The sequence below is a fragment of the Vombatus ursinus genome, unplaced genomic scaffold (genome assembly GCF_900497805.2).
Source record: "Vombatus ursinus unplaced genomic scaffold, bare-nosed wombat genome assembly UNPS02009573.1, whole genome shotgun sequence".
Classification (NCBI taxonomy): domain Eukaryota; kingdom Metazoa; phylum Chordata; class Mammalia; order Diprotodontia; family Vombatidae; genus Vombatus; species Vombatus ursinus.
Genome location: NW_020949351.1, coordinates 106,954 through 134,319, shown reverse-complemented (window position 1 = coordinate 134,319; position 27,366 = coordinate 106,954). Strand labels below are relative to the sequence as shown.

At 38.4% G+C, this 27,366-nt stretch overlaps 1 protein-coding gene across 1 annotated transcript in view; it reads right to left on the bottom strand.

Annotated features, from left to right (window-relative positions):
* Positions 1–205: 205 nt before the first annotated feature.
* Positions 206–27,366, bottom strand: part of IMPA2 (inositol monophosphatase 2) — a 76,936-nt gene continuing 49,775 nt past the window's right edge. Inside the window, exons 4-8 of the mRNA XM_027852461.1 lie at positions 25,592–25,637; positions 16,213–16,321; positions 7,089–7,197; positions 5,767–5,918; positions 206–4,595 (exon numbers count right to left, since the gene is read on the bottom strand). Coding sequence (XP_027708262.1) covers positions 4,480–4,595; positions 5,767–5,918; positions 7,089–7,197; positions 16,213–16,321; positions 25,592–25,637 — 532 coding nt within the window. The 3' untranslated portion in view covers positions 206–4,479. The remainder of the gene's footprint in view (positions 4,596–5,766; positions 5,919–7,088; positions 7,198–16,212; positions 16,322–25,591; positions 25,638–27,366) is intronic.

Sequence of the window (27,366 nt, the reverse complement as noted above, 5' to 3'; positions counted from 1 at the left end):
CCCACCGAGTGCCCTCTCCATATCACCAGCACCCAAAGGCAAGTTATTAGCATTAATTCTGGCCAGGATTTACTCTTACCACTAAGCATTTTGGAAGGAGTGGGGAAAATAAAGAGATGGAATATATGCTTTAAATAGACAAAATTGACCATTGCTTCTTTCAATTATAGGTATTTTGACATTCAAGTTTATTTAAAAGTGAAAATAAGACAATATTGCTATTCACAGAGTTGGCTTGTTTGGAGACCTGGTCTTTAAAGCATGGTGAACACTAGTTATTGTTGAAATACTAGAGCTGGAAGAAACCTTAGAAATATCCAGTCTCATCCCTTCATTTTATGAATGAGGAAACTGAGGTCCAGAGAGAAGTGAGTGATCCTTGGATCACACAGTAAGCGTGGGTGATGGGATTCGAATAAATGTCTTCCTGATGACAAGCCCCAGCACACCACCTTCCCCTTTGCCTCTCCACCTTAACTATAGTAGACTATTTTTAGTATAGTATATGGAGTATATAGTATATAATAAATGGAGAAGGGGGCGCCTGAACTGGAAGATGAGGATTCTGGAAAGCTGGGAGGAGGAGGAAATGTATCCTAGGCATGAGGAAGGGTCTGTTTGAATTTACAAAAGCAGGAGATGATATGTATTTGGGGAAAATCTAGGAGGCCAGTTTGGCTGTAATGTAATGTGAAATAAGGCTGCAGAGACAGATTGGTGTCTGATTGTGAAATAGCTTAAATGTCAGATTAAGATGTTTACATTTGATAAGTAATAGGGAATAACCGAAGGTTTTGGGGGAAGAGAGTGACATGGTCAGACCTGTGCCTTAGGAAGATCATTTTATTAGCAGTGATGGAAACAAGACCAATTAAGAAGTTAATAGTATAAGAGGTGTTAAAGGTCATGGGAGTGGAAAGAAAGGAAAAATTGGGGAGCCATTTAATCTAGCTGGAGAGTGGTAGCATGGCCTAGGGAGAGACCTGTGTTCAAGTCTTATCTCTAGCACATCTTAGTTTTGTGACCCTGAATAGGTCACTCAGTGCCTCAGGCAACTCTCTGACTAAACTGCAGAGCAGGAGCAGCTTTGTATTGGTAAAGTCTTCTCAGGAGTTCCCCTATGCCAATGATATCACAGGTCTGGTTACAAAAAAATTCTTTCCACCAATGTTTCTTGCCTTCTTCGAAACTTGGTTGACAGTTCACCAAATCCCAAAGACTTTGCACACTTGTGCTCTCTGCTCAAACTGTACTAAACTTCATCCACTTGTATGTTGCTCAAAAATATTAAATCTTTTATATTTTTGTGGTGTTAATCCCCAACTATTGGCTGGAAGAGAAGGATTAGAGAAGAAATAGTCCTGGGTTTATTAGCCATTTTCCTTTTGAAGCACCCTTACAATAGGATGTTTTCTATTTCTTTTGAATACCTTTCCTTCCCTCCACCCCCTCAACCTACACCAGATGTGACTGATGTGAACTCCTACGTAGAAAGGTGGGGCCCATTGGGATGACCGTTGGCCATTAAAATTAAAATCAGGCCATTAAAATTCTGGAACACTGAATGATCTCTCTCCAACCCCCATTCCCAAGCAGCTTCTACACTTGACAAGACCTGGCTTACCATAAAGCAGGCCTCAACAGCAAGCAGAGTGTAGAATTCATACAAGTATTTCTCAAATTCAAGTATAGAACTGTCTCATTGGCTGTCTGCTTAACTGCTGGGATAGCAGGAGTATGACCTCATTTTGAGTGGGTGCTGAGCTCTGCTCCAGGTTAGAGTGGAACTGGCTCAGAGAGTAATCCTCCGAGTCTTTCAGGTATGGAGATACAAGGCCCAGATCTCCTGGAACCTGAGCAGTGACTCAAAGATGCAGCAAATGAGGGCAGATGTGACTACTAGCTGGTTTCCCAAACTGCTGTGGCTCATCTTTATACTATTAGCCCATAACATCTTTCCACATTCACCAAGGGGACCATTCTGTATACCCATCTCCTTCCTTCAGGTTGCATAGTGCTGTTTTGTGACTACTTTTTCTGCTTAAAGCTGCCTCAGATTTTTCACTTTTACCTCGTTCATCTCTATGTCAGCAGCCTACTATGTGATTTGTCCTGACCTCTCCGTTCCCCATTCCCTCCTTCCTTGGCTCTACAGATCTCTTCCTTGGGAACAAAAATGAATTCACTAGTGGGGATCTGGCAAGGAATCATAGTTTTCAAGGTTTAAACTGACCACTGACTTCTATAGCACAAACTTATCTTTAATATCTGTTATGTATAAATAAAAAGTACTCAGTATAAATAGCAAAGAGTTATGTGGTTAAAGTCCAAGAAAGAACAATTCCCAAATCCTAAATTCAAGCCCACTTTTCACTAGTTTTCTTGGGTCTTGAATTGAGGAAATTTCCTTACCTCCTAGGAGCACTTCTTCACAGCTACCCTCCTCTCTATTCACACCCTAGAAATCCTATCACTTCTGTGAAGTTTTTCTCTAGTCCTCAAAGGATCTAGATCTTAAGCTCCTTGGAGGCAGGGACTGAGTCTCATATAATACTTCTGTTCCTCTCTCCTACAGGAAAGTAGCAAGTAAGACTGCTCAATCACTATTGATTGTTTGAACATTCTCTCTTGATTCAATAGCACCCTTTTGTTTTGCCTGATGCTATCATCCAGATAACTGCACCAATTTCACACTTCATTTTGCTGTGTAAACCCAGCCTTCCTGGGCTAGCTTCTCTGTGGGAATCAGTTAGCCAACTAAGTAATCTAAATGGCCTTGTGGAAAGAGGACATCAAACTGGGCCCTGGCCCTCCCTTTTTCCAAGTACTCAGATGCATATTGGCACCAAATGGCTGATTGGCCTTCAGACTGGAGCCATGTGAACACATCTGGTTTTAGTTCCTAAGTCTACCTCCAAGGACACCCAAACGGTCAAGGGAAATTGAGAGACAGTGGAGGTAAGTACTTATGGTAAGAAGGTAAAGGGGTGCCTTTCTGGCATAGAGGGAAAAAAGAGGCAGGAAATAATGTTAAAAACAAAAACAAAACCTTAGCTACCAGCAGACTAAAAGAAAAAAATTCAAGTACTGAGGCTATTTATATTTTGGGAGCTGAAGCTAAAAATTTGAAATTCTAAAAAGAACCTTAAGGGAAAGTTTAAGATGTGCATAGTAATCGTGGTAAATCATGGTAATCATGGTAAATCCACATACTCCTTTCTCCCATTATTCTTAATTTAAAAAATTAAGGTACTTGGGCATCCAGGGTGACAAAATTTATTTTAATATCCTAATTTGGCTTACTCTGCTTTCTTAAAGATAACTTTACCTCTTACTGCCCCTCCCTTGCCAAAAAAGGTTTTCCTAAGTCCCATGAACTGAGCAAAGGAATCATGGAGACAAACCCTTACCCCCAACTCCTCCACCCCATCCCAAACTCACTTTCGAGTGATTAATTTTGAGTTACTTGATATTCCTGTATGTATACTACTTATATTTTAAAGTGCCAGCCTTATTCCCCATTAAGGAAGCTTTCACAGTAGCCAAACAATATAATGGAATTTTAGAGAAAGAAGGGACTTTTAGGGATCCTCTAGTCCACAGGTTCTTAACTCGGGGTCTGGAAACTTGGTTTTTCTTTATAATATTTTGATATGTGTATTTTATAATTGGTTTCCTGTGTTATCCTATACATTTTATGTATTTAAAAGCATCATTCTGGAAGGGGATCATAGGCTTCACCAAACTGCCAAAAGGGTCAAGGGACACAAAAAACGTTAAGAAGTCTTTCTCTACAGGTGATTTTTTTTATAGATGATTAAAAAAAGAGGCCCAAAGCAGGGGAAAGTATCTTAATCCACAGCATACTGCTAACAGTTTTAATATACAACTCTTTCCAAAGGGTATACATGAGTGTCTATTAATAGATTTTTGTCAGTCCTTCTGGGAGGCACCTAAAATGCTTCTATGATAGTGACATGGTTAGAGAAGAATAGTGCCATTATTTTGTTTTATTGTATTCTCAAGTACCATGTAACAGAGAACTTTAGGCACAAACATAACTGATTTATCTGCAGTTCCATGCTTTATTACCTGAGATCTGGATTATTAAAAAAAAATAGAAATTTAATTATTGTTGCATATGTCACAGGAGAATTAACTGTCAGCTCCCCCTACTTCCCCAACCCCAACATTCAGAACTTCTTTTAAACTGTGATTGTATTTTTAGAAAGAAACCAACCAGTATACAAACCAAACACCAAACCCTGGTGAAAGATATGTGGATTAAAGCAGGGAGGGCACACACTTTAGTTGAACCACCCCCCAAGTCCCACCCTGAGGGTAGTTAGGAACAATAAACATTGGACACTGAAAGCAAGCTGTTAAAGGTCTTCTATCCTCCCAGAAAGCCATCTTGAAGTACTACATTTCCAGAAAGGCAGGCTCATGGTTGTATGCAGCAGTACTTCCTTCCTTTGGTCATTTCTCATCATCACGCCCATAGTTAATAGTCTGTATTGCTTGAGCTATGAGCATAGCCATTTCTCTGGTGCCTGCAGCAACCACTCTGCATGACATGAGATCAAGAGGCCCCCCTGGGGAAAAAAGAAGGCAAGAAAGAAATTGGAAGATGCCTGGTGTCACATTGAACATATTATGTACAATCATGGTTATAGAACTAGATGGAGAGGATTAAAAAAAAAAGTAGAAGGATTAAGTATTAAGGAGTATATATCCATCATTCCTTTATATACCATCTGAATAAAATTTTTTGGCCCTCCCTTCATACCAGAGAAGAAGTCTGAATTTTTTCCTCCAGCGTCACGTACTTTTTTTTTTTTCCAGAGAGCTTGTTAAACATTTTCTAGGATACTTTTGGCTACCTTCATGTTTACCTGTGCACTTTTATTTCATTTCTGTTGTGTATAAAGGAAATGATGGATATATACTCCTTAATACTTAATCCTTCTACTTTTTTTTTTAATCATTATCTAGAAGTTGTCCATTAGGTAAGAGTTGCTGGGCTTTAGCATTTCTGGAGTGAATCAGAGGGCCTGGGTTCAAACCCCATCTCTGATACTTCCTACCTATGCGATCTTGGTAAAAGCTCTTAATCTTCTTGAGCTTCAGTTTCCTCATCTGCAAAATGAAGTATCAGAGATAGGCCAAAAAATTTTATCCAGATTTTTAAGAGTGCAGGGTGAGGGGAGGAACACCCCCCCCCCCAGATGTGGAAGGGTTAGTAGAGTAGTTGTGTGCGTGTTTTAAGGGGGAGGGTATGTTACTGATTTCTTTGGATACTGTGTGCCTTTTGGCCACACTTGGTATACATATATATATATGTATATATATCATGGCCACGTCACAGGAATGGATCTGTAAGGATAGTCAGACGGCAGATCTGATTAAAAGCTCTGAGACTATTTCCTTTCTCTACAAGGATATGTCTGATAGGGTCTCAAATGATGTATTTTTATCTCCAGGGAAAAAATGGAAGAGGAAATCTTCTGACAGCTTGAGTTTTAACATAAACCTTGTTAGTAATGACTACATTCCTTATTGGTAATGATTACCAGTAGCTTTGGCTACCCCTATTTGGTTTCACCTTGTTGGAAAGGGCAGCGTTAGAACCCACTTGCCTGGAATGGAACTCCAATCAGGAAAACAGGAAACACCCCACCTGGTACTACTTTACCCTGTTTACATTTTCTTCGATTGCTAGGTAACAAAGGTGAAACAAAGCTAAAGAGGGGGACAGTCACTCACCTGAAGTGTCTATCACAATACCACCTGCTTCCCTGATTATGACAGTGGCAGCCGCTAAATCCCAACAATGCAAGCCAAATTGATAATATGCATCTGCTGCACCAGAGGCTAGGAGGCACAAAGCCAAGGTAGAGCTTCCAATCACACGTACCCTGAATCATCATGAGAAGAGGTACAGAATTATTTGCAATTCTGGGAGAACACACACACACACACACACACACACACACACACACACACACACACACACACACACACACACACACACGAAAAAATCCATGGTAACAAGCTTCAAATTGGATTTTTTCTCTTGACTAGTTTGTGTCCTGATTTCATTAGATGTCATCTGTTTTCCTGTAATATGCATCCAATAATTAAGAATGAGTCATAATTTCTCTATTAACAGGCCCTAGATTATGCCATGGCAGCAATGTGGTGGTGTGGTATGTGGTGCTAGGTCTGGGTAAGAGTCAGCTTCAGATCTTCCCAACTGCTACTACTGCTGGCCTGCTACATTAGCTCGGATTTGGTCTAGGCATTTTTGTATTGACTTCTATGTGTGTCTGTTGTCTTTTCCAATGGAATATGGGCTCCTTGAGGGCAGGGACTGTTTCATTTTTGACGTTGTATATTGTCCAGCACAGAACCTGGTACAATGTAGGCACTTAATAAATACTTGTTGATTGAATGACTTCAAATCCTTCCTTTGGCACTTATGAGCTGTGCAACCCAGTGGGCAAATTACTTTACCTCTTTGAACCTATCTCTTCATCTAAAAATGGGGCTAACACCCACAGCATCTATTTCACAGGTTACAAATGGGATAATATATGTAAAGAGCTTTGCAAATTTTGAGTGCTACATACATATCAGTTACTATTATGAAGAATTTGAGGTTTGAAGGGAGAATGGCATCTGTGTAGAACTCCCTCAGCCTTCAAAGTACTTTCCCTAATTGGTCATTAGGTTAATGGTCTGATGAAATCTTAGGTCTAGCAATAAATCCTGTGATTTCCAACAATCACCTAATTTCATAAAACTATGGAAATCTAGGCCAAAAAGGAAGAGAAATTATCACATGTGTCTTCTTTCTGACACTTGGCTGGATGTGGCCTAGGTAATCCCTGACCTTATCGATCTTTAGGGATAAAGTGCCTCCTAAAGCTTCAGCCTGGTCTGCATTATTCTGATATAGCCCCTTTGTGGTTTTCCCAATTGGAATCCCTGGTGAGTTTAGCAAGTTTGGACAACTGGTGCTTTTCTGCTCAATTATAGGGCATTCTGGGAATTAAAAGTTCAACCCTAGAATAGAAAACTCATACCCATGAGCTTTGGCATGGAGTAACCTCTCCATGTTACTGAAGAACAATTTCAGAGTATCAGGATCACGCTTTGGACCAATTTCTGTTAAAACCAAGGCCTTTGAGAGATCTGTAATAATAATAATGATAATAATAAAAAAAAGCATACCCAGATTTAGACAAGCTGATGCAGAATAAAATGAGCAGATTTAGAAGTATAACATATATAATAATTAGAACATAAAAAAAGGAAATGGAACTCTGAGTGATTGAAAAACTAATAATGATCCCACCACGTAGAAAATGAAACCATACAGTCCTCCTTTAGTTAGAGGTGGGGGACTACAAGGTCAGAAGGTTGCATACTTTGTCAGATGTAGTTACTATATCAGGTTTTGTTGATAGTGTTTATTATCACAAGAGAGGTTTCAGTTCTGGAGTAGGAGTGGGGTATATCCACAAATGACAGTGATGAAAAAACAAATGACATCAATAAAACTTATTTTTAAAAAATCCCAATGAAGCAGAAAAATCATTGAGAATCTTGACAATTTCTCCCAACTGAAATGCCTTTTTTTCTTTCTCAAACTTAACCAGTTTATCAGAACTTTCAGTCTCTTATTCTTCAGAAGAATAAGCCTCATTCATTCTAGAATGAGAAATTTAAAACTAGGAACTCATTTTCACGTAGAATATGTATGCTTAATTGCTTTGCTTAAGAACAGAGATACAGTGAAGATAAATGAGATAAAAGGAAAAGCCGCCTTGTCAATTTAGTTACTGCCTTCATAATTATTAATTATTTCAAAGGCTGCTTTCTTTTTTTAGATTGCAAGGGGAAACTGCTTTACTATGCTTTTTCCTAGGGATAATAATAACACCTACCTTCCAGGGTTATTGTAAGGATGAAATGAGATAATAATTGTGAAGTCCTTAGCACATAGCACTATAAAATATTAGCTTATTATTATTACTTCATTTAATAAATAATGTGAAAAACCTTGCAAACTTTGGCAGTGAACTAAAAAATGACTGAACTTCCCACCTTCTGAGACTCTGAACAAGTCAATTCTTCTTTCTGGGGCTTAATTTCCTCAGCTGCAAAATGAGGGGGCTGGATGAAGTGGCCTCTACAAACACTTCCCCTCTAGCTCCACATCTATGCTCCTTCTCCTAGATACCATTTTTTTTCTCTTTATCTTCATGAACCTGTGGTATCTAGAAGAAAAATGACTCCAAAAGTCATCACCCAAATCCCACGTCAGACCTATCTTCACAATGAGGAAACAGCTACCCTTCAAAGATTTTTTCTATGTGCTACCATCATGCAGGTGGAAATGTTTCTTATAGAGAATGCAGCATTTTTCTTTCCTGAACAGTCACTTTTTCAGTCTGTGTCCTAATACAAAAATATCTCGAGGCTTTTTATTCAATGTAATTAGATATAACAAATGCAAGGGACCATTTTTGAAAGAGTAAGTTTCCAAAGGTGTATATTTAAGATTTGTCCTTCAGAACAGGGAATGACTACAGACAATCAGATTAGATACATCCACTCTCTTTAATAGAAGCTACAGATGCAATCAAAGATAGAGAGATGGATTGATGAAAGAGATTGCAGGTGGGTGGCACCTAAGACTCTGCTACGTTACGTTTCTGTAGTGATTAAAAAGCAGTTTGTACTTGGCATTTCTCATACCTACACCCAAAAGCAAGGGAATTTAGCACATATTGCATGTCCTATCAGGCCTAATTGCTCAGGCACAATGTAGCCTAACCAGGTGTGTACTTAGATTATAATAAAATAGACTTGCTGCTCCATGAAAAATTGATGCAATTATACTTATTTTAATGAACTCAATTATATTTCAGCATTATAAAGCAATTTAACAAGGAAGCAGACTGAGTATATGAAGACAGTTTCCTCTCAAAATGTATCTCACCTGGGAATTCGCTACCTCTGGAATTTCTGGGACTCCTACTTTCTCACCTTCAAGCTTTTCTATAAAATGCTTGCTCCTGCACAGGATGCCAGTTGCCTTCAAGGGCTCTGAGTTATTCAATGCCAGACACACCCAGAATTTTTCTGGGATCCATATTCTGTAAAAACCCAGCACCAGGAAGCCTTGTAGCTGAATCTGCCATTGCAACAACAGACAATGGAAAAGACTAATTCCAGGTGCTGATCGTAATCTCCCAATGCTCCATCTGGATAACATCTCAGTTCATTTATAGACACCTCACCCTGCACTCACAAGGTATGAAGCTGTGTTGATGTTTTCTTAGAAAAAGTCCTCCTTTCAAATCACATTTCTCTCTTTCCTGTGGTACTGTTCAGTTCATGGTTTTTTGTTATTTTGTTTTCCCCTTAAGGGCATGGTTCTAAGTCCATCTTTCAGTAATGCTTTTAGCCAGAGGCTCAGTACACCAGTTAGACCCATTTCTCAAACTATTCTAAATGATCTTTAACCCACAAATCTTAGTTCATGCCTTGGCAGGTATTACTGTAGCTACACAGCTAGGCTAATGGCCCTAGGAGAATGATTGAGGGGGAAGGTGGGGAAATAGAGAGATTGGCCTTGAAAACCCATTTGGGACAGGAACAGAACACCAGGGCTATGCTAGGACAGGTGCAATGCTTGGTAGAAATATCATGCTTCTACAAATAAATGCTCTCCACCTTACACCCAACTTCCAAAAGTCCTCCACATTAGTGTATCTGGAAGTACATGGCCGCCCTCTTCCTCCACCCAACTGAGAGAGAGAGAGAGAGAGAACCCTTAGTATCTTTCCTATCCACCTCTAAATCACTTCAGATAATAACCAAAATGCCTTGGGTATACAACACAACCTGGTGGCTGTGGTGCATTCATCATATTCTGGGGTCCCATCCCCCCTACACACTGCTTCCTTCTCCCTGAGGGAAATTTGCATTTGCCATGATCTTCCCTTTTCCTCATTAATGATTGACGGCTTAATTCATTGTTCCTCAGTGTCAGTCTGTCCCTCTGTCTCTCTCTCTTTCATATGTACACACACCTCCTTTTCCCCTTTTCTTCCTCTATCTCTTTCAATTCTTGCTTAGTTATATCAGGAAAACCTATTTTTCTCTTCCCTATCTTCCCTCATTCCATTTGTGGCCCCAAAATTAACCTAGACTAAGTGTATGCATAGTATTAGTGATACAACTTCATCAGGGAAAAGTCAAGTCACATATTTTGAAGTTAAATTAGACAATAGAGGGTGTCCCCAAAATCTTAGTGCAGTTTTAAGCTACTAAAAAGCTTTAATATAAAATCCTAGGCTCTCAGAGTTAGAAGGGATCACAGAGGTCATTTCGTCTAATCTGCATCTGAGCAGAAATTTTCTACAACATCCCTGATAAAGTCATCCAAATTCCTGGAAGTCTCCAATTGGCAGCCAATTCCACTTTTAAACACTTCTAATTATTAGGAAGTTTATTTTTTTTAATAGAATCAGCTGGATTCTGCCTCTTTATGATATCCATTTTTTGCTCCTAGTCTAGTTCTGACTTCTTGTATCAAGTAAAACTACCTAATCCCATACTTGAGTCAGGAAGTCCTGAATTCAAATCTAGTCTCAGATACTTACTAGCTATGTGACTCTGGGCAAGTTACTTAATCTGTCTGCCTCAGTTTCCTCAACTGTAAAAGGAAGATAATAATAGCACCTACCTCCCAGGGTTTTTGGGTAGATCAAATGAAAAAGAGAGGAGTGGGGGCGAGTAGGTACACAGGTGGAAGAAGAACCATGACAGTACAATGTCAAGGGGAACAAGGGAAGATAGGAGATCAAGAAGTTGATGCCTACAACTGTTCCTAGGGACTGAGAGCTAGTACAAGAGAGAGGCTCATGTCTAATTCAGTTTACAACAGGGCAGCTCCTTCCTCTCTATAGTGGAAATTGCTTCTTGTCCCTTATTGAAAATAGAGATTAGATAGAGCAGAGATGTGCTGGAATCAGTGAGCATTTACATTTCAGAACTAGGCAAACACTACAAATCAGGAGTTGTTTTTTTTTTGTTTTATTGATTTTCTAGACTTAAGGAAATGATAGAAAAAATGTTAATAATGCAAGCTGAACTTTAAAATTTGTCCTGAGTTTTTTTTTTTAAATGAGTCAGTTGTTTTTTGTTTACTTACCAGTACACCACTTGGACAGGGCATCCCAGCCCTTGGGTCTGGAAGGAAGCTAATGAGAGGCAGGAAAGATGAAAAGACTGACTTCTCCCACCTCCCTCCAGGCTTCCAGAGTTACTCCTGGAGATGTAGATCAAAAACTTTCCCTTCTTTGCCATGCAGACTTAAGGGAAGTAAGCTAAGTGGTATGATTGAAAAGAATGCTTCCTGCCAAAAATTCCTCCTAATATTACATAAAACACAACAAATTTTCTATCAGAGTCATCTATAAGAGAAGAGGATCAGTGATTCATCTTTTAGTGTGAATTAGCTCAATAATTTTGCTTCATTGACATCTAGCTGAGATGCCTGAAGGAACAGAATTTTTAACGTGGGGAAAGGCAAGAATGAAAGGTATGGTTGTTGCATAAAGCATACAAGAGATGTTAGATTTGAGGGTTGGCAAGTACAAGAGTCCTGGGTGTTTGGTGGCAGAGAAGAGAAGATATGAAATACAGATTAGTCCAGGAGGCCAAGTGCGGCCCTTTGACTGAATCCAAACTTCATAGAACAAATCCCTTTAATAAAAGGATTTGTTCTGTCAAACTTGGACTTAGTCAAAAGGCCCCACTCAAGGACCTAGAAGGCCACAGATTCCTCACCCTTGGGTTAGTCAGTCATTCAACTAGCATTTATTATGTCCCTACACTGTGCTAAGGTCTGGGGATTCCAAGAAAGGCAAAATCAGTCCCTGCTCTCAAGAAACTCAAAGTCTAATGGTGGAGGGGGCAGCTAGGTGGCGCAGTGGATAGAGCATCGGCCCTGAAGTCAGGAGGACCTGAGTTTAAATCCAGCCTCAGACCAAACATTTGACACGTACTAGCTTTGTGACCTCGGGCAAGTCACTTAACCCCGATTGCCTCACCAAAAAAAAAAAAGTCTATTGGGGGAGATAACATGCAAACAACTATGTTCAAACAAGATAAATTCAGGGTAAATTGAAGGTAAGCTCTGAGGGAAGGCCGTAAGGTGAAAGAGGACTGGGAAAGGCTTCTTGTGGAAAGTGCAATGTTAGCTGAGACTTGAAGGAAGCCAAGAGGTGGAGAGATGAGGAAGGAGAGCATTCCAGGCACAGGGTATGGCTAGAGAAAACATTTGGAGTCAGGAGATGGAGTCCTATGTCTAAGGAACAGCAAGCAGGTAGCCTGGAAAGGTAGGAAGGGGCTAGGTCCACAGAAAACAGGGTGGAGAAGAATGAGGAAAAGGAACAGGCATCTAAGGGGAGTGTAAATCAAATCCCAGGGTAGTATAGGAAAGTGAGGGCGTAGTGCTACTGGCTGGCATGAAAGTAAGAAATTCTTCCCTGCAGGGAACGATAATTACCCACCAAGTATTACTCACAAAATTCAGTGATGGTAGGCTGCTAGTGGTATAAACAGAACTGAACACAACAGGAAGTCTGTGTGCCAAAGTGATTGAGGAATTGCATTTGCCTTAATGTACGTATGTGGCTGTAGCAGAATGGAAGTTTCTGGATCCCCACCCTCAAAGCAGCAGTCCAAGGGGTCACTTGGAGCAACCAAACACCTTCCTTGGGAAGGTGGTCCTGGAAATTCTAGTAGGCATTTGGGGCTGCAGGATTAGGAAAACAACAGGACTAAAGAAACAGTGCCCTCCTGCTTCCTCAGATGATAAGGGGATAGAGCATTTATAGAGCACCTACTATGTGCCAGGCACTGTGCTAAGTATTTTACAAATGTTATCTCATTTGGTCCTCACAACAAGGCACTACTATGACTCCCATTTTACAGTTGAGGGAATTGAGGCAAACAGAGACTGAATGACTTGCCCAGCGTCACCCAGCTATTAAATGTCTGAAGCTGAATTTGAACTCTGGTCTTCCTGACTGCATGCCCAGTGCTCTATTCACTGCACCATCTATTACGATAAATGCCTTTGTCCTCTGGCCTCGGGATGGGAGATGGAGAAAAAGAATATTGAAGAGGAAGAGAGAGAATCGTTAAAAAAGCAAATGGGAGTGGGATATGGAAACAGAACTGCTGAAACTGAGAAAGCTTGTTTCTATATGTAATCCCTGTAATGAGAAGACCCAGCTCCTTCAAGGACTCCAGCTAGAGCAGAGGTTCCTCACTCTTTTTTGGGTCTTGGACCTCTTTGACCATCTGGTGAAGCCAATTGAGCCCTTCACAGAATAATTTTTCCCCCCCTTGGCTAGTCAATGGGGTTAAGTGACTTGCCCAGGGTCACACAGCTAGTAAATGTCAAGTGTCTGAGGCCAGATTTGAACTCAGGTCCTCCTGACTCCAGGGCTGGTGCTCTATCCACTGCACCACATAGCTGCTCCCAGAATAATGTTTTTAAATGCACACACAAAAAATAGGATTACAAAGTAAACCAGTTAGCATTGTGGCACAACCTGTAGTCCCCTAGTGCTGGGGAGACTGATGCTAGTGGATTGCTTGAGTCCATGAATTCTGACCTGCAGTAGAATCAAAATTGATCCATCAGGTGTCTGCACTAAGTCCAGCATCAATATAGTGAGCTCCTGGGAACTGATGGAAACATGCTGCTCAAGAATGGGTGAACGAGCCCAGTTCAGGAAAAACAGAACAGGTTAAAACTTCCACGCCAATCAGTATTGGGATCAGGCCTCTGAGTGGTCACTGCACTCTCAACCTGGGTAAGACAAAGGGTCCCGATCTCAAAAACAGTAACAGCCACAGGAACAAAAGAAATAGATTATGTTGAAATCCAGTTAGAAAAAAAATGTTTAAGGTCATGGATCCCAGGTTAAGAACCCCTGGAAAATAACTCCATGGGGCATGCTTGGAGTTGGGTTCCTTCTGGCATCACATCTGTCTTGGGTCTTTCCAGGGTACCATGTGTGTTCAATCAGGGCTAAAAGACCTGGCGCCTCAGGATGATACAGTGAACCCCAGATGGTTCTTTGGTACCTGATAAGGGCATTGAGTGGAGGTAGATGTTTCATAATTGGCCACTACCCTAGGAAGAGCCACCCATGTACAAGACCTTAAAGGAAGTGACTCCATCCTCTTGACCTTTCTCTCTTCCTATCTGCAGAGCATGTCAGGACTCTTCAAGCCTCTCCCTGGAGGGGGTAGGAACCTTCCCAAACCTTACCAGGAATGACAAAACTGATTACACATAGCAGTTAGGATATTTATTGGTATAGGTAAGCCTGAAACTGGGTCTGCCAGCCCTAACTGACTTTACTGGTAAGGGGAGGGAAGAGAGAGAGAGAGAGAGAGAGGCAGAGACAGAGACAGAGACAAAGAGAGAAAAAGAGAGAGAGAGAGAGACAGAGTGAGATTGGCAGCCTAGGTCTGGGAAACTGACTCAACAGTGTTAGGAGGAGCTGGTAATGGATACTTCAGAGCTTATATAGACTACATGAGGATTAAAAAAATGTTTAAAACCCCCTAAAATGGTTCAATCCTTTAAGCTTGCAGTCTAACCTTGCTCAAATATTTTACATAGAAAACATATTAATTATGGGAAAAAAGCTAAGTTTCTGATCAGTCCTTGCGTAAGTCATCACAAATTGTTCAGATTAAGAGCAGTTGTCACTAATAAACTTTCATGATGGGCATCTGCCACTGACATTCCCACCAAGGCGTTGATTTAAGCAGAGTCTGACTTCTGCTCAACAGCACTAGTAACTAAATAAGTATTGGTGTGTAGATTTTTATTTAATCTTGAAGATGAGAGATTATGAGCTCAAAGTAGATTGAACCAGGCAATTATTGGAGGGAGTAGTGACAGGATAGGCATGTTAGTGAAGTTAGGTTGTTCAGTGGATAGAGAACTGGACTTGAGTTCAAATTTAGCCTCAGATATTTATCAGTTCTGTGACCCTGGACAAGTCATGTAACCTCTGGCTGTCTCTGTTTCCTTAACTGTAAAATGGGGATCATAATAGCACCCACCTCACAAGGTTGCTGTGAGGATCAAATGAGATAATATTTGTAAAGTGCTTATTCCTGGCACATAGTAGGTGCTTAATAAATGTTTATGCTCCCCCCAGCAGTGTACTGTTATTAGAATGGTAAATTGGTTCAGCTCTTCTGGAAAAAATATTTGGAACTCTACCCCAAACTTTACTACATACTATTAGACTTAGTAGGTATCCCAAGGAAATTAAGGACTGAGAAAAGGACTTCTAAATATACAGGCATATTTACAGCAGTGCTTTTTGATGTGGCAAAGAACTGGAAACAAAACAGAAACCTGTCAACTGAGACATGGCTAAACAAATTGTGGCATATGAAAACAATGGAATTTTATGTGGCATGAGAAATGAGGAATGTGACAGATTCAGAGAAATATGGAAAGATTTATATGAACTAATACAGAGGAAAGTGAGCAGAACCAGGAGAATGGATTACAAGCAAATTTCCAACTACTCTGAAAGACTTCAGAATTTGGATCAAATGAGATAATATTTGTAAACCACTTTGAACAGTTCCTGGCACATAGAAGGTGCTTAATGAGTAGTTGTTCCTTCCCAACCCTACCTAAACCAGACAGCCAAAAATCATGATGTCAAATGAACAATAATGAAATAAATCTGGTATCTCTTGATAGCAAGGTGACAGATTAGAGACATGGAAACAAGTGTGTATTCTCAGATATGGCCAATGTTTTGATTTGTTTTGATGAGATTTATTTGTCATAGGAGTAGGCTTCTACATGGAAGAAGGCATAGAGGGGTCTGAAAGAAATCAAAGTAGTTTGAATCTACATAAGGCTGGTTGGCAAAATTCTGTTTTAAAATATAGAACTGGCTTGATCACCAGCTTGTTGGAAACAAACCAGTTCAGAAAAAGAGCTGAATCATCAAGCCATAGCAGAGATTTCAGTCATTGTAATGAAGTCCCTTTTCTATGAGAGGTGTCAAAATAAGCATGTTCCTTTCCCATTTCCTCAATCAAAATGCAAACTCAACGAACAAAGCCCACACCAACCTGTCTCTCTGGATACTCGAAGTCTTTGTTGGTTACAAAATGCCCCTTGACCCCGTCTGCCAGTGTATAATCGTTCTTCAGTGCAGTGGTAAATCACTCCAAATTCAAGCTATAATTTTTTTAAAAGAAAAAAAAGGAAGGTTAGTAAAATTATATCTCACCAGAACAAGTGGGAAATGAATGATGGTGATTACAAAGATATGGCTGGGAATAATACTGTGATAAATAAAATATAAGTTGACTTTCATAAATTTCAGTAGGAACTCAAAAATTAGAGGAGAGTCATGGAGACAAGTTTTTGGGATTCTCAAAAAGCATAAAGTTCGGGGCAGCTAGGTGGCGCAGTGGATAGAGCACCGGCCCTGAAGTCAGGAGGACCTGAGTTCAAATCTGGCCTCAGACCAAACACTTGACGCGTACTAGCTGTGTGACCTTGGGTAAGTCACTTAACCCCAACTGCCTTACCAAAAAAAAAAAAAAAAGCATAAAGTTCACATTTAAGATGCTCTGTAAAGACAAAATTAGACCAATTCTAGTCTAATCATCTATTAGGCTACGAGTTCCTTGAGAGCAGGGCTTATCTTTTGCCTTTCTTTGTATCCCCAGTGCTTAGCAAAGTGCCTGACACAAAGTAGGCATTTAATGTTTACTATTAACTACCAAAATAACCAATAACTGGTAAATAAATTTCTTGCAAAGTTTTCATTCTTCAGAAAGGTCTCATTTTTTTTTTCTGTTAAAAAGAAAGTTGCTGACTAAATGCCCTTAGAATTGCTGAAGTGTGAAGAATGTACCCCTATCGCCAACCATAACATAGAAAATGTTATTTAAATGTCAACAAAGAGTCACAAAGTACAAAGACAGCCCTATGAAGGTGTTGGGTGGGGGAAGTAAGGAGGAGGACAAGGAGGGAGAAGTAAGGAGGAGATATAAATGTCTCATCTGGTCAAAAGGCTAAAAATCCAGTCACAAGAAAAACCTCCTAATATCCTGAAAAGAAATAGAAAATGATAAAGTTGTTTTATGTCAACATGCTTTGGACACATTTCCCCCTTTGTTTTCTAGGTAGAGGGCAGTGGTAAGGCAGGTGTAAAGGAAGGCAGGAAAGTCTGTCACACCCTAAAAACAAATATGGAAATGTATAAGTCTAATACCTGGTGAGAGGCCAACAAACCTCAGAAACCCTTCTGGTTTTGCCCAGTTTGGAATGAGTCCATACTAAAACAAATACTTATTCTGTTCAAGTCTTGGTCTACGATATCCACAGGGAGTCACTTTCATTCTATGGTTGATTCGTGGTATTCAGTCTCGAGTAGATCTGGCCTGACCCCAAGAGTGGTAAATGTAAGCTAACTCTCAGTTTTGTACCACAGCAGACTCACATACACAGATTAGGCCTAGAATTGATTTGGCCTCTTGAGAGACTTTTGGCACTTGGTTCCAATTCCAGCCTTTCTCTGGATCAGAGGGGAGGGCCTAGTCTTGTGATCTGGAGTCTAAGCGTGAACCAGATAATCCCTTTATGGGTAGGGAGGACAAGGGAAAGTTCACTACAACACCTCAGCACTGTAGAAGGTTTCATGTGGGACTTCTTGTGGAAATCTATAACAATTGCTTTCAAAAAGTCACTCAGAATATTAAGAAGGCATCAATCAGCTCTGAGAAACAGCTGTGAAAAGACCCTGCAAAATTGTCAAGCCTAAGGTATTTTCACTGCTACTTGTTGCTCAGTCATTTTTCAGTCATGTCTGACTCTCTGTGACACCACTTGGGGTTTTCTTGGCAGAGATACTAGAGTGGTTTGCCATTTCCTTCTAGAGCTCATTTTACTGATAAGGAAACTGAGGCAAATAGAGTTAAGTGACTTATGCAGGGTCACACAGCTAGTAAGTGTCTGAGGGTAGATCTGAACTTGGGTTTTCTTGACTTCAGGCCTGGTGCCCTATCCACTGTGGCACCTAGATGCCCCTGCTGCTCCTGTAACACTTAAATTACATCACAGTAAGGCATCTTCTGATGACAAGATCTGGCTGACTCAGTATCTTTCCTATGGGTGTATAGTATGTTATACTTCATTTTATTTATTGAAATTGCACACTATACTGTTGTGTCAAGTATAATATTTTAAACACAAATAATCAATTCTTTTTTTTTTCTATTTCAATATTAACATTCTTTCTTATCTTGACAGCATGGCATAGTGAACAGAGAGCCAACCTCAGAGCCAGAAAGACCTATGCTCAAGTTGTGCTTCTGATACAGACTGGCTGTGTGATCCTCAGCAAGGCATTTAACCTCTCAGGGTCCCAGACAACTCAAAGGATTTGACTTACAGAGAAAGTGTTAATCTACATTGATTGAAGAAATTTCCTCATCTGGGAGTTCCCTGTACCAATGAAATGTGTCCTGTATCTATCCCTACTTCTACTCATCTTAATCGTTAGCTCTTGGGAAGTAGCAATGCTTTCACCCCAGTGCAATCAGACATCATCCTGGGAAGCAGTCCCTTTAGAGATATAGCCAGGCAACTGCTCCTGTATGTGCTACAGCCACAGCTACTGAAGATCCAGAAAAGAAAGTTCTTGCTACCAAAGTCCATGGCATTGTCAAATGGTTCAATGTCAGAAACTGATAACATTTCATCAGCAAAAATAACATTAAAGAAGAGGCATTAATATCCACATTGCCACAACACCCTAAGGATCATGGGATTTTTCATTTGACTTGCAGATGAAACCTTCTATCTGTGTTGTCTTTCCCATTAGAACATGAGCTTCAAGTTTTACTCTCTCTCTCGCTTCTTCTCTTTCTCTCTCTCTCTCAAGAATTCACAAATGACACAAACACTTAAAGGAAAGACATGCATCATCATTAGCATGTTTTTCCTGGGTTTCATTTTTATTGACTTCCTCAAAATCAGCATGGCTTTTTCCTCCCCCCTCATCCTCCTTGACCTCTTTTTTGAAACTCTGGCTATTATCTCTTCTCAGCTTTTCATGACACTGCTGTCTCCTGATTTTCCTCTTTCCTCTCTGACATTTCTCCTGTATCCTACACTGATTCACAGACTCAGAATTAGAAGGGGTCACAGAGGCCATCTCATCTAGCCCATTCTTGAATATATCTGCATTACAAAGACATCAGAGGTTCTTAACCTCTTTTTATGTGTCATGGACTTTTTAGGCAATCTAATGAAGCTGATGGACCGCGTCACAGAAATGTTTTTAAATTCATAAGATAAAATACATAGGATTATAAAGAAAACCAATTTTATTGAAATATAGTTACCAAACTATTTTTCAAAAATAACTTCATGGATCCCAGATTAAGAAAAAGTGCTTCAGAACATGTATTTCAAGAGGTTATCAATCTTTTGTATGCTACTTAAAGACCTCAAGTAAGGGAGGAAACACTGTCTCCAGTGCCAGACTAATTCCACTTAAAGATTGTTAAATCTCCCCTTAGATTAGGTCTAAATCGACCTCTTTGTGATTGCCAACCATTGCTTTTCATTCCACCCTCTAAAGTAAAGAAAATCAAGTGTAATTTCTCTTCCATGGGGCTTAGAAATCACTGTTCTTTCAGTTCACTGGAGAGTTGTTTAGGATCATATTATTTGGTCTGCATAAGTCTTCAAATGACCATTTTTGATTATAGTTTTTATTGCATTGTGATTAGTAAAAAATATCTACTTTTCTGCAATTATTCATGACTTTTTAAATAACCTTGTACATTGCTGATTTTTGTGAAGTGCTATGAAAAGTTTAGGAAGTATATGTACTTTATATTTCCCATTCAGAAGTTATCAGAAGTTTATTACACGTATTTTTCTAAAATTTTATTCAGAGCTTTAACTTCTTTATTATCTTTTTGTTATATTCATCTAAATCTGAAAGTGGCATATTAAGCATCCTCTATAATTATTTGTTTTACTGCATATTTCTCTCTATAGTTCAACTAACCTTTATATATTTAGATACCAAACCATTTCTTGCATTTTAATTCAGTATTGATATAATTTCATTTATCTTTTGTTCCTGTAAACATACCGTAATTCCTCTGCCTATCTCTTTTAACCATGTCTATTTTTATTGTTGCCTTTCCTGAGAACATGGTTACCACTTATGGTCTTTTTTTTGGGGGGGGGGGTTTACATGAAGCATAATAGATTCTACTTCAGTCGCTCATTTTAACTCCATATGAATTTTTAAAGTTTCAGGTGTACTTTTACAAACATATTATTGTATTCTGCTTTCTAAGCCATTCTGCCACCTTCTTCCATTTTGTGGGTGAATTACTGCAATTTATATTCAGGAATATGATTGGTATGTGTGTTTTCCCTTCCAAAATATACTATTATAATATTCTTTCTATTTACCTTGATTTCTTCTGCTAGGTCTCTATATTTTAAGCTATCTTTTAAATCAATGAAAATCTACCTACTTCTCCCTCCCCCAAGAAAACAAAACCCATATTACAAATGTATGTGTGTGTGTGTGTGTGTGTGTGTAAATATAGTCAAGCAAAAAAAAATTCACTCCTTGGCCATGTTCAAAAAAATGACTCAATCTGCATTCTGACTACATCACCTCTTTGACAGGAAATAGGTAGCATGCTTGATCATAAGTCCTCTGGAATTGTGGTTGGTCATTACATTGATCAGTTAAAAAGTCAGAGTTCAAAGTTGTTTGTCTTTACAATAATGTTGTTGTTATATAAATTGCTCCCTTAGCTGAATTAGTTCATACAAGTCTCCCCAGGTTTCTCTGAAACCATCTCTTTCATCATTTCTTATGGCATAACAGCATTCCATTATATTCATATACTATACTTATTTAGCCATTTCCCAATTTGTGCTCTTTAGATTCTAATTCTATGCTATCATAAAAAGAGTTGCTGTAAATATATTTATACATATAGTTTCTTTTCCTATTTCTTTGATCTCTTGAGGGTTTAGATCAGGTGGTAGTATTTCTGGTTAGCACAGTTTAATTATATTTGGGGCATAGTTCTAAATTGCTTTTTAGAATGTCTATACCAGTTCATAGTTCCACCAAAAGTGCATTAAAGTACTTGCTTTTCCATAGCCACATCAGCATTTGTCATTTTTCTTCTTTGTCAACTTTGTCAATCTGATGGGTATGACATGGAACTTCAGAGTTGTTTTAATTTGCAATCATGTGATTGTCAGTGATTTAGAGCATTTTCTCATGTGACTATTGATAGCTTGGATTTCTTCCTCTGAAAAGTGACTGTTCATATTCTTTGACCATTAATCAATTGGGGAATGGCTTTTATTCTTATAAATTTGAATCAATTCCTGATATACCTTAAAAAGTTGTGTCTATATTTTGAAAGTTTTTCATTCTATGTAGTTTGGAGATTATGAATTATGATATAGCTATATCAATTAGAAACAATGCTTTTATATTTTTATGTGTCAATGCTGTATTTGAGTGATCGTGGGCAATGATTCCAGTATAGTTTAGTTGTTGAATTTTCAAAGTAATTTTAAGGTCTGTATTTGCAGTATTGGGACTTGTCATCTTTCATTCCATGAAAGAATGAGTTTCTATATGTAACTGAAGCCCACAAGACCATGTTTTGCTAAGAATAAGTAGGTGCTAAATTTCTGCTACCTGTGGTATAATTTTTATGGTTATGATTTCTTTGTATAATCGGTATTTCACAATAAATTCAGATTCCTTAAGGATATATCTATAACTGTTGGTAGTAATGACCTGGTCCTAAATTACTATCATAAATCCCTTCATGTCTATAAACAAATTCATATGACTTAGTTATTTGTTCAACCCTTTTTTGTTGAAATATCTTATGGAGTTCATGGTTGAGTTCATTTGGATTTTGCCCCATGGCAAACTTTTTGATTCCATGCTTGCATCTAAACCTGTGAAATAGCTAATCAATAGCATCTACTATTGATTAATGACATGATTGTTCCAATATTATTTCCTTAAGCTTTTAAATTGTCATACACTTTGAGAACGAACATCTTTCAATCCTCTACCTTAGACATCTTAAGTTGATGTGTCCTTTGTTTTGTTAATATTGTAAGGGGTTTTGATAGTATACTTTCCAAATCTATTATAGTCCATTTTGAAGTTCCAAAAAATACATACCCAGACTAGAATCATGTAGATATTAATTATATTAAATATGTTCTTTCCATTAAGTTTTGATTTTATGATGGTACTAAGTCTCTTGATATAGATAGCCACTGCTTTTCCTTGATGATGTGATACTCTATTTGTCTTACCTGGTGGAGGAGACCACGGTGTTTTTAAGTATCACCTTCATCCTTTGGTTCAATTTAACCTCCAAAGTCAAGCTCCAAGAATTCAGTATTTGTTTTTAGTGTACATTAAGAACTTTATATTTATCAAGTCAAAACAGATATTTTAAGTCATTGGAGAAATATTTCACAAAATGGAGAAGCTGTCTAAATTATTTTTCACTAGAGTCACATAACTTTAGGGCATCTATATACGTCAAGAGACTAATAAGATGTTTTGATGTGATGATTAACAACCATATGAAAGAATGCTCTGAATCATTAATAATAAAAGAAGTGCAAATCCAAACAACCCTGAGGATTCATTCATTCAGGAAATTGGCAAAGATGACAAATTATGGGAGCAGTCAACGGGGAAATACTAATGTGCTGACAGGAACCCTGAGAATTGGTCCAACCATTCTGAAAAGCAATTTGGAGTTATGCAAAGAAAATGAGTAAAATCTCCATGTCCTTTGATTCAAAGATTCCACTGTTAGGCATACATCTCAAGTAGGTCGATGACAGAGGAAAGGCCTTTATTTATAGCTATTTTTGTTGTAACAAAGAACTAGAAACACAGAAGATTCTCATTGATTGAGGACCGGCTAAACAAGTTGTAATGGAACATTGTTGTAAAAAAAAAAGTTGAATGTGATGAATACAAAGACATATGGGAAGACATATAAATCGATGCAAAGCAAAGCAAACAGAATCAGGAAAACAATTTACATGACTACAAACTAGAAAGAACAATGACAAAACGATTGATACTGAACGCTGAGAAATTATGGTGACCAGGCTTAATGCCAAAGAAGAGACATGAGAAAGCACCTCACTCCCTTCTTTGTCAGGGACTCCCTTTGGGACCATGGATGTGGAACACTGAAGATAATGTTAGTCTTATGTAAAGTTGGTTAGTTTTGTTGAACGGGTTTCTTTTTTTCCTCTTTTTTATCCTTTGTTTTAAGGCATAGCTTTCTGAGAAGAAGGAGGTAGAACTTCCTATGTGGGAAAATGCATGTGATAGAAAAGTAAAAGCCAGGGATAGGGACTGATCCTGTTTCACTGTTATAGCAAATTCCAGGATAAGGAAACTTCCTCTACCAATGCAGGTAAGCACATTTTCTGCAACTTATTGTCTTAAGGAGTTGCCTAGAACATTGAAAGGTTAAGTGACTTGTTCAGGATTATACTGACAGTATGTGTCAGAAGTAGGACTGGAACCCAGGTCTTCTTGTCTCTGAAGCCAAAGCTACCTCTTTCTATAAAATAATTTTTTTTTAAGAAAAGATCTTTTGGAATGTTATGACTCCCTCTTTAACTTAGAAGCCATACTTTAGGAATAGTAATAATATCATAATAATGGGCTTAAGATTAGTTAGAACCATAAGCGACTCAACTGTTTCTCTGAAAGATGCCATATTTTATATCAGTTGTGTGTTGGTGGTGTGTTTTAAATGAAAAACATTTTTTTCATAGGGACAACAAACATCCTCAGTGCAGTAAGTTCTATTTTATATTTTTGCAGTGCATGAATAAACCATGAGTGTAGAATTGAGTCAAAGGCTTTGTAATAATCTATAAAGAATAAATATTATGGTGCTTTCAGGTGGCTTGCTCAATAATTACTAGATTAATTATATGTTATTCTTTACAGTTCTGGGACTTTTTGGTACAGCTTTTTTTGTTTCTTGGTCAATATATATATTTTTCTTAACCTACAGATTTTTTTTAAGTGATAGTATGCATTGTGTAACATATACAAACAAGTAATTGGCCTATATTTGTAGGGATTAGTATTGTTATTATTCTTTATGGTTTGTGATATTGGCCAAGTACTTTATCTTTTCTAAGCTTTAGTTTCCTCATCTTTAAAATGGGATAATAAAACTTGTATATGAGAAGACAAGGGAAGCCAGGAAGGGGAAAATCTATAGCAGTGATAATGATGATAATAGCTAGTATATATATAGCACTTCATGGTTTGCAAAGTGCTTTATAGATCTCTTGATTTATCCTTACGATAACCCTATTATGTAGATGCTATTACTATTACTATTTTAAAGATGAGGCAATTGAGGCAGACAGAGGTCTTGCCCAGGGTCACACAACTATTAAGTGCCTGTGGCTGGATTTGAACTCAGGTTTTCCTAACTACATTTTCACATTCAATCCACTATGCCACCTAGCTTTCTATTAGTCTCAAGGTCTCCATTGATTCAATTTTCTCATTAAATATACAATAATTATATACTATGGTTTTTACTGTCATTCTACATTTCATAAGTTTGTTGTGAAGATCAGATAACTTGCATATAAAGCACTATATAAATATAAATTACCGAGAAATGCAGATCTACCACCTTCTACACAAAACCTTTTCTGATCTCTCTAGCTACTAGTGTCTTATTCTTCCAAATTACATTGTATTTATTTTTTATATATGAACATATGTATATATATATTTAGATGTGTACATATACATATACAAGTCTATGTCTTTCCCAATACAATGTAAAGTCCTTGAGGACAGCAACTGTTTCATATGTCTTTGTATCTTCACTGATTAGTACAGTGCCCAGGCCTATAATCTACACTGACTGAATAATTAATGTAAATTTTTCTGTTTGCTGCAAGCCAATCGTGAGTTTCTTTTTACTGGCCTCATAAATATCATTTTCCTAATGGTGCCACCATATAACCCAAGTAAAAACAGAAGCTAGCCAGTGGGAATGAAAAGCAAACTGAAAAGCCACACCTACCCTCCCCACCCCCCACTCCCTCCCATCCTGACTCCAACAGGTTTAGATTTGTTTGCTGTGCTGGGTTTTATTTGCACATTAGAGAGACATATGCTTGGATTTAGTCATCAACACTGAACATCCCTATGGGAAGAGTGGAGCCAGGGTCCTGAGGTTGTAACTACACAAAGCTTTCAAGGAAGGATGATTAAACAAGCAGATACAGACATAACTACTGCTGTCTTTTATACTGTTGGATGATTCTGAGCGAACTCCAGGTTACCCACTTACAGAACACATTCTGTACACATACAACAGACACACACACATACACATAATATACCTCTCGATTAACAGCAAATCCAATGCTAACTGCCACTGTTGGAAATCTGCAAAGAAAACCAAATGTTGGTTTTTCATATAAACAAACCCTGAAGATCTTTATATATGTGCAAGCCCCTAACAACACTGCAGGGTATTGTGGGAAGGGTGCCCAAACACTTCACTGCTACTTTTTAATATTTTCCCCTTTTAGAATCTTGGAAACCACCTCCATATAAACATCCTCAGCTCACCATGTTATAATCTGCTAATAATTTGAAAGAAGAGAAGTTATCTGAGCCAGGCAGTGATGATGTGGGATAAGTGCTTGGAATCAAGTAAGACCTTCATTCTATTCCCATTCCTGACCATTTATAACTCTGAATGAATTATTTAATTTCCAAAGTCTCAACCTCCTCATCTTTAAAATGCGTAATATCTTCAGTATTCACCTTACCGAGTTATTGGAAGGCTCAAACAGAATAATTCGTGTAAAAGACTTTGCAAACATTAAATATCAATTTGTTGTTCAGTCGTTTCTGTTGTGTCTGACTCTTTGTGACCCCATTTGGGGTTTTCTTGGCAAAGATACTGGAGTGGTTTGGCATTTCCTTCTCTAGCTTATTTTACAGATAAGAAAACTGAGGCAAATAGGGTGAAGTGACTTGCCCAAGGTAACACAGCTAGTAAGTGGCTGAGGCCAAATTTGAACTCAGGAAGATGAGTCTTCCTGACTCCAAGTCCAGTACTCGATCCACTGTTACACCTAGTTGCCCCTTATTATCAATTACCCAAGCTTTTATCAGATTATGAAGCAGTGTGTAAAGACTGGTGGATTTGGAGTCAGTGAACCTAGGTTCAAATTTCAGCTTTGTCACTGAGAATGTATGTGATCTTGGGTAAGTCACCATTTTGGCCCTTAGTTTGCTCATTTGTAAAATGAAAGGAGTTGAACCACATGACCTTCAATATTTCTTCTAAGTCTAAATCAGACAGTGGGATCCCTGAGACAAGGCACTATCTTTTGTCTGTCCTTGTATCCTTAGTACTTAGCACAGTGCTTGGCACATAGTAAGCCTATAATAATAAATACTAGTTGACTGACTGACTGATCCTGTGTGAGTTATTATTTGTCACAAAACCAAAAGACCACAATTACAGTAGCCATTAGGGATTACTTATTTAAATCTTGGAGTTTAAATCTTTATGTCTTGGATCACATCCCAATGAAATGCCAAGACAGATCCCCAATAGCAAAAAAAAAAAAAAAAAAAGACACCTCAAACTCTTCAAATGTACAGGGGAGTGAATGAAGAGCTTTTCTGGGTATGGAGGTACCAGGTAGGAAAAGAGATGTGCTCTGGGGTCAGTCATTACTCAACCACAACAATAGTGGTGATAAAGTGCTAGCCTGCCTCCCAATAACATCCTTGAGATGGATCACTGCTCAGCAGCTCTACATATTTAATACTTTGCTGGGATCTTAGGAAGCCAGAGACCCAAGCTATGTCTCATACATAGCCTGCACATCAGCAAAGTTGTATGGCATGATTGACTCCTTCATTTTATGTTGCAGCTTTCTGTTTGTAAGGTCTTTGAATAATCACTGATAAACATAAATTACACAAATTAAAATTAACATTATCTATTTTAACTTCCTTTTAGGCCTTAGGAATTCAAAACCTTACTAGTGTCTAATTTAGGGCTGCAAGGCTAGAAAAGGTTTAGAGTAATTGAATTAAATGAAAAAACAAAACCAAATCCCAGTTTGGTAATTATAAACATTTTTGCCAATAA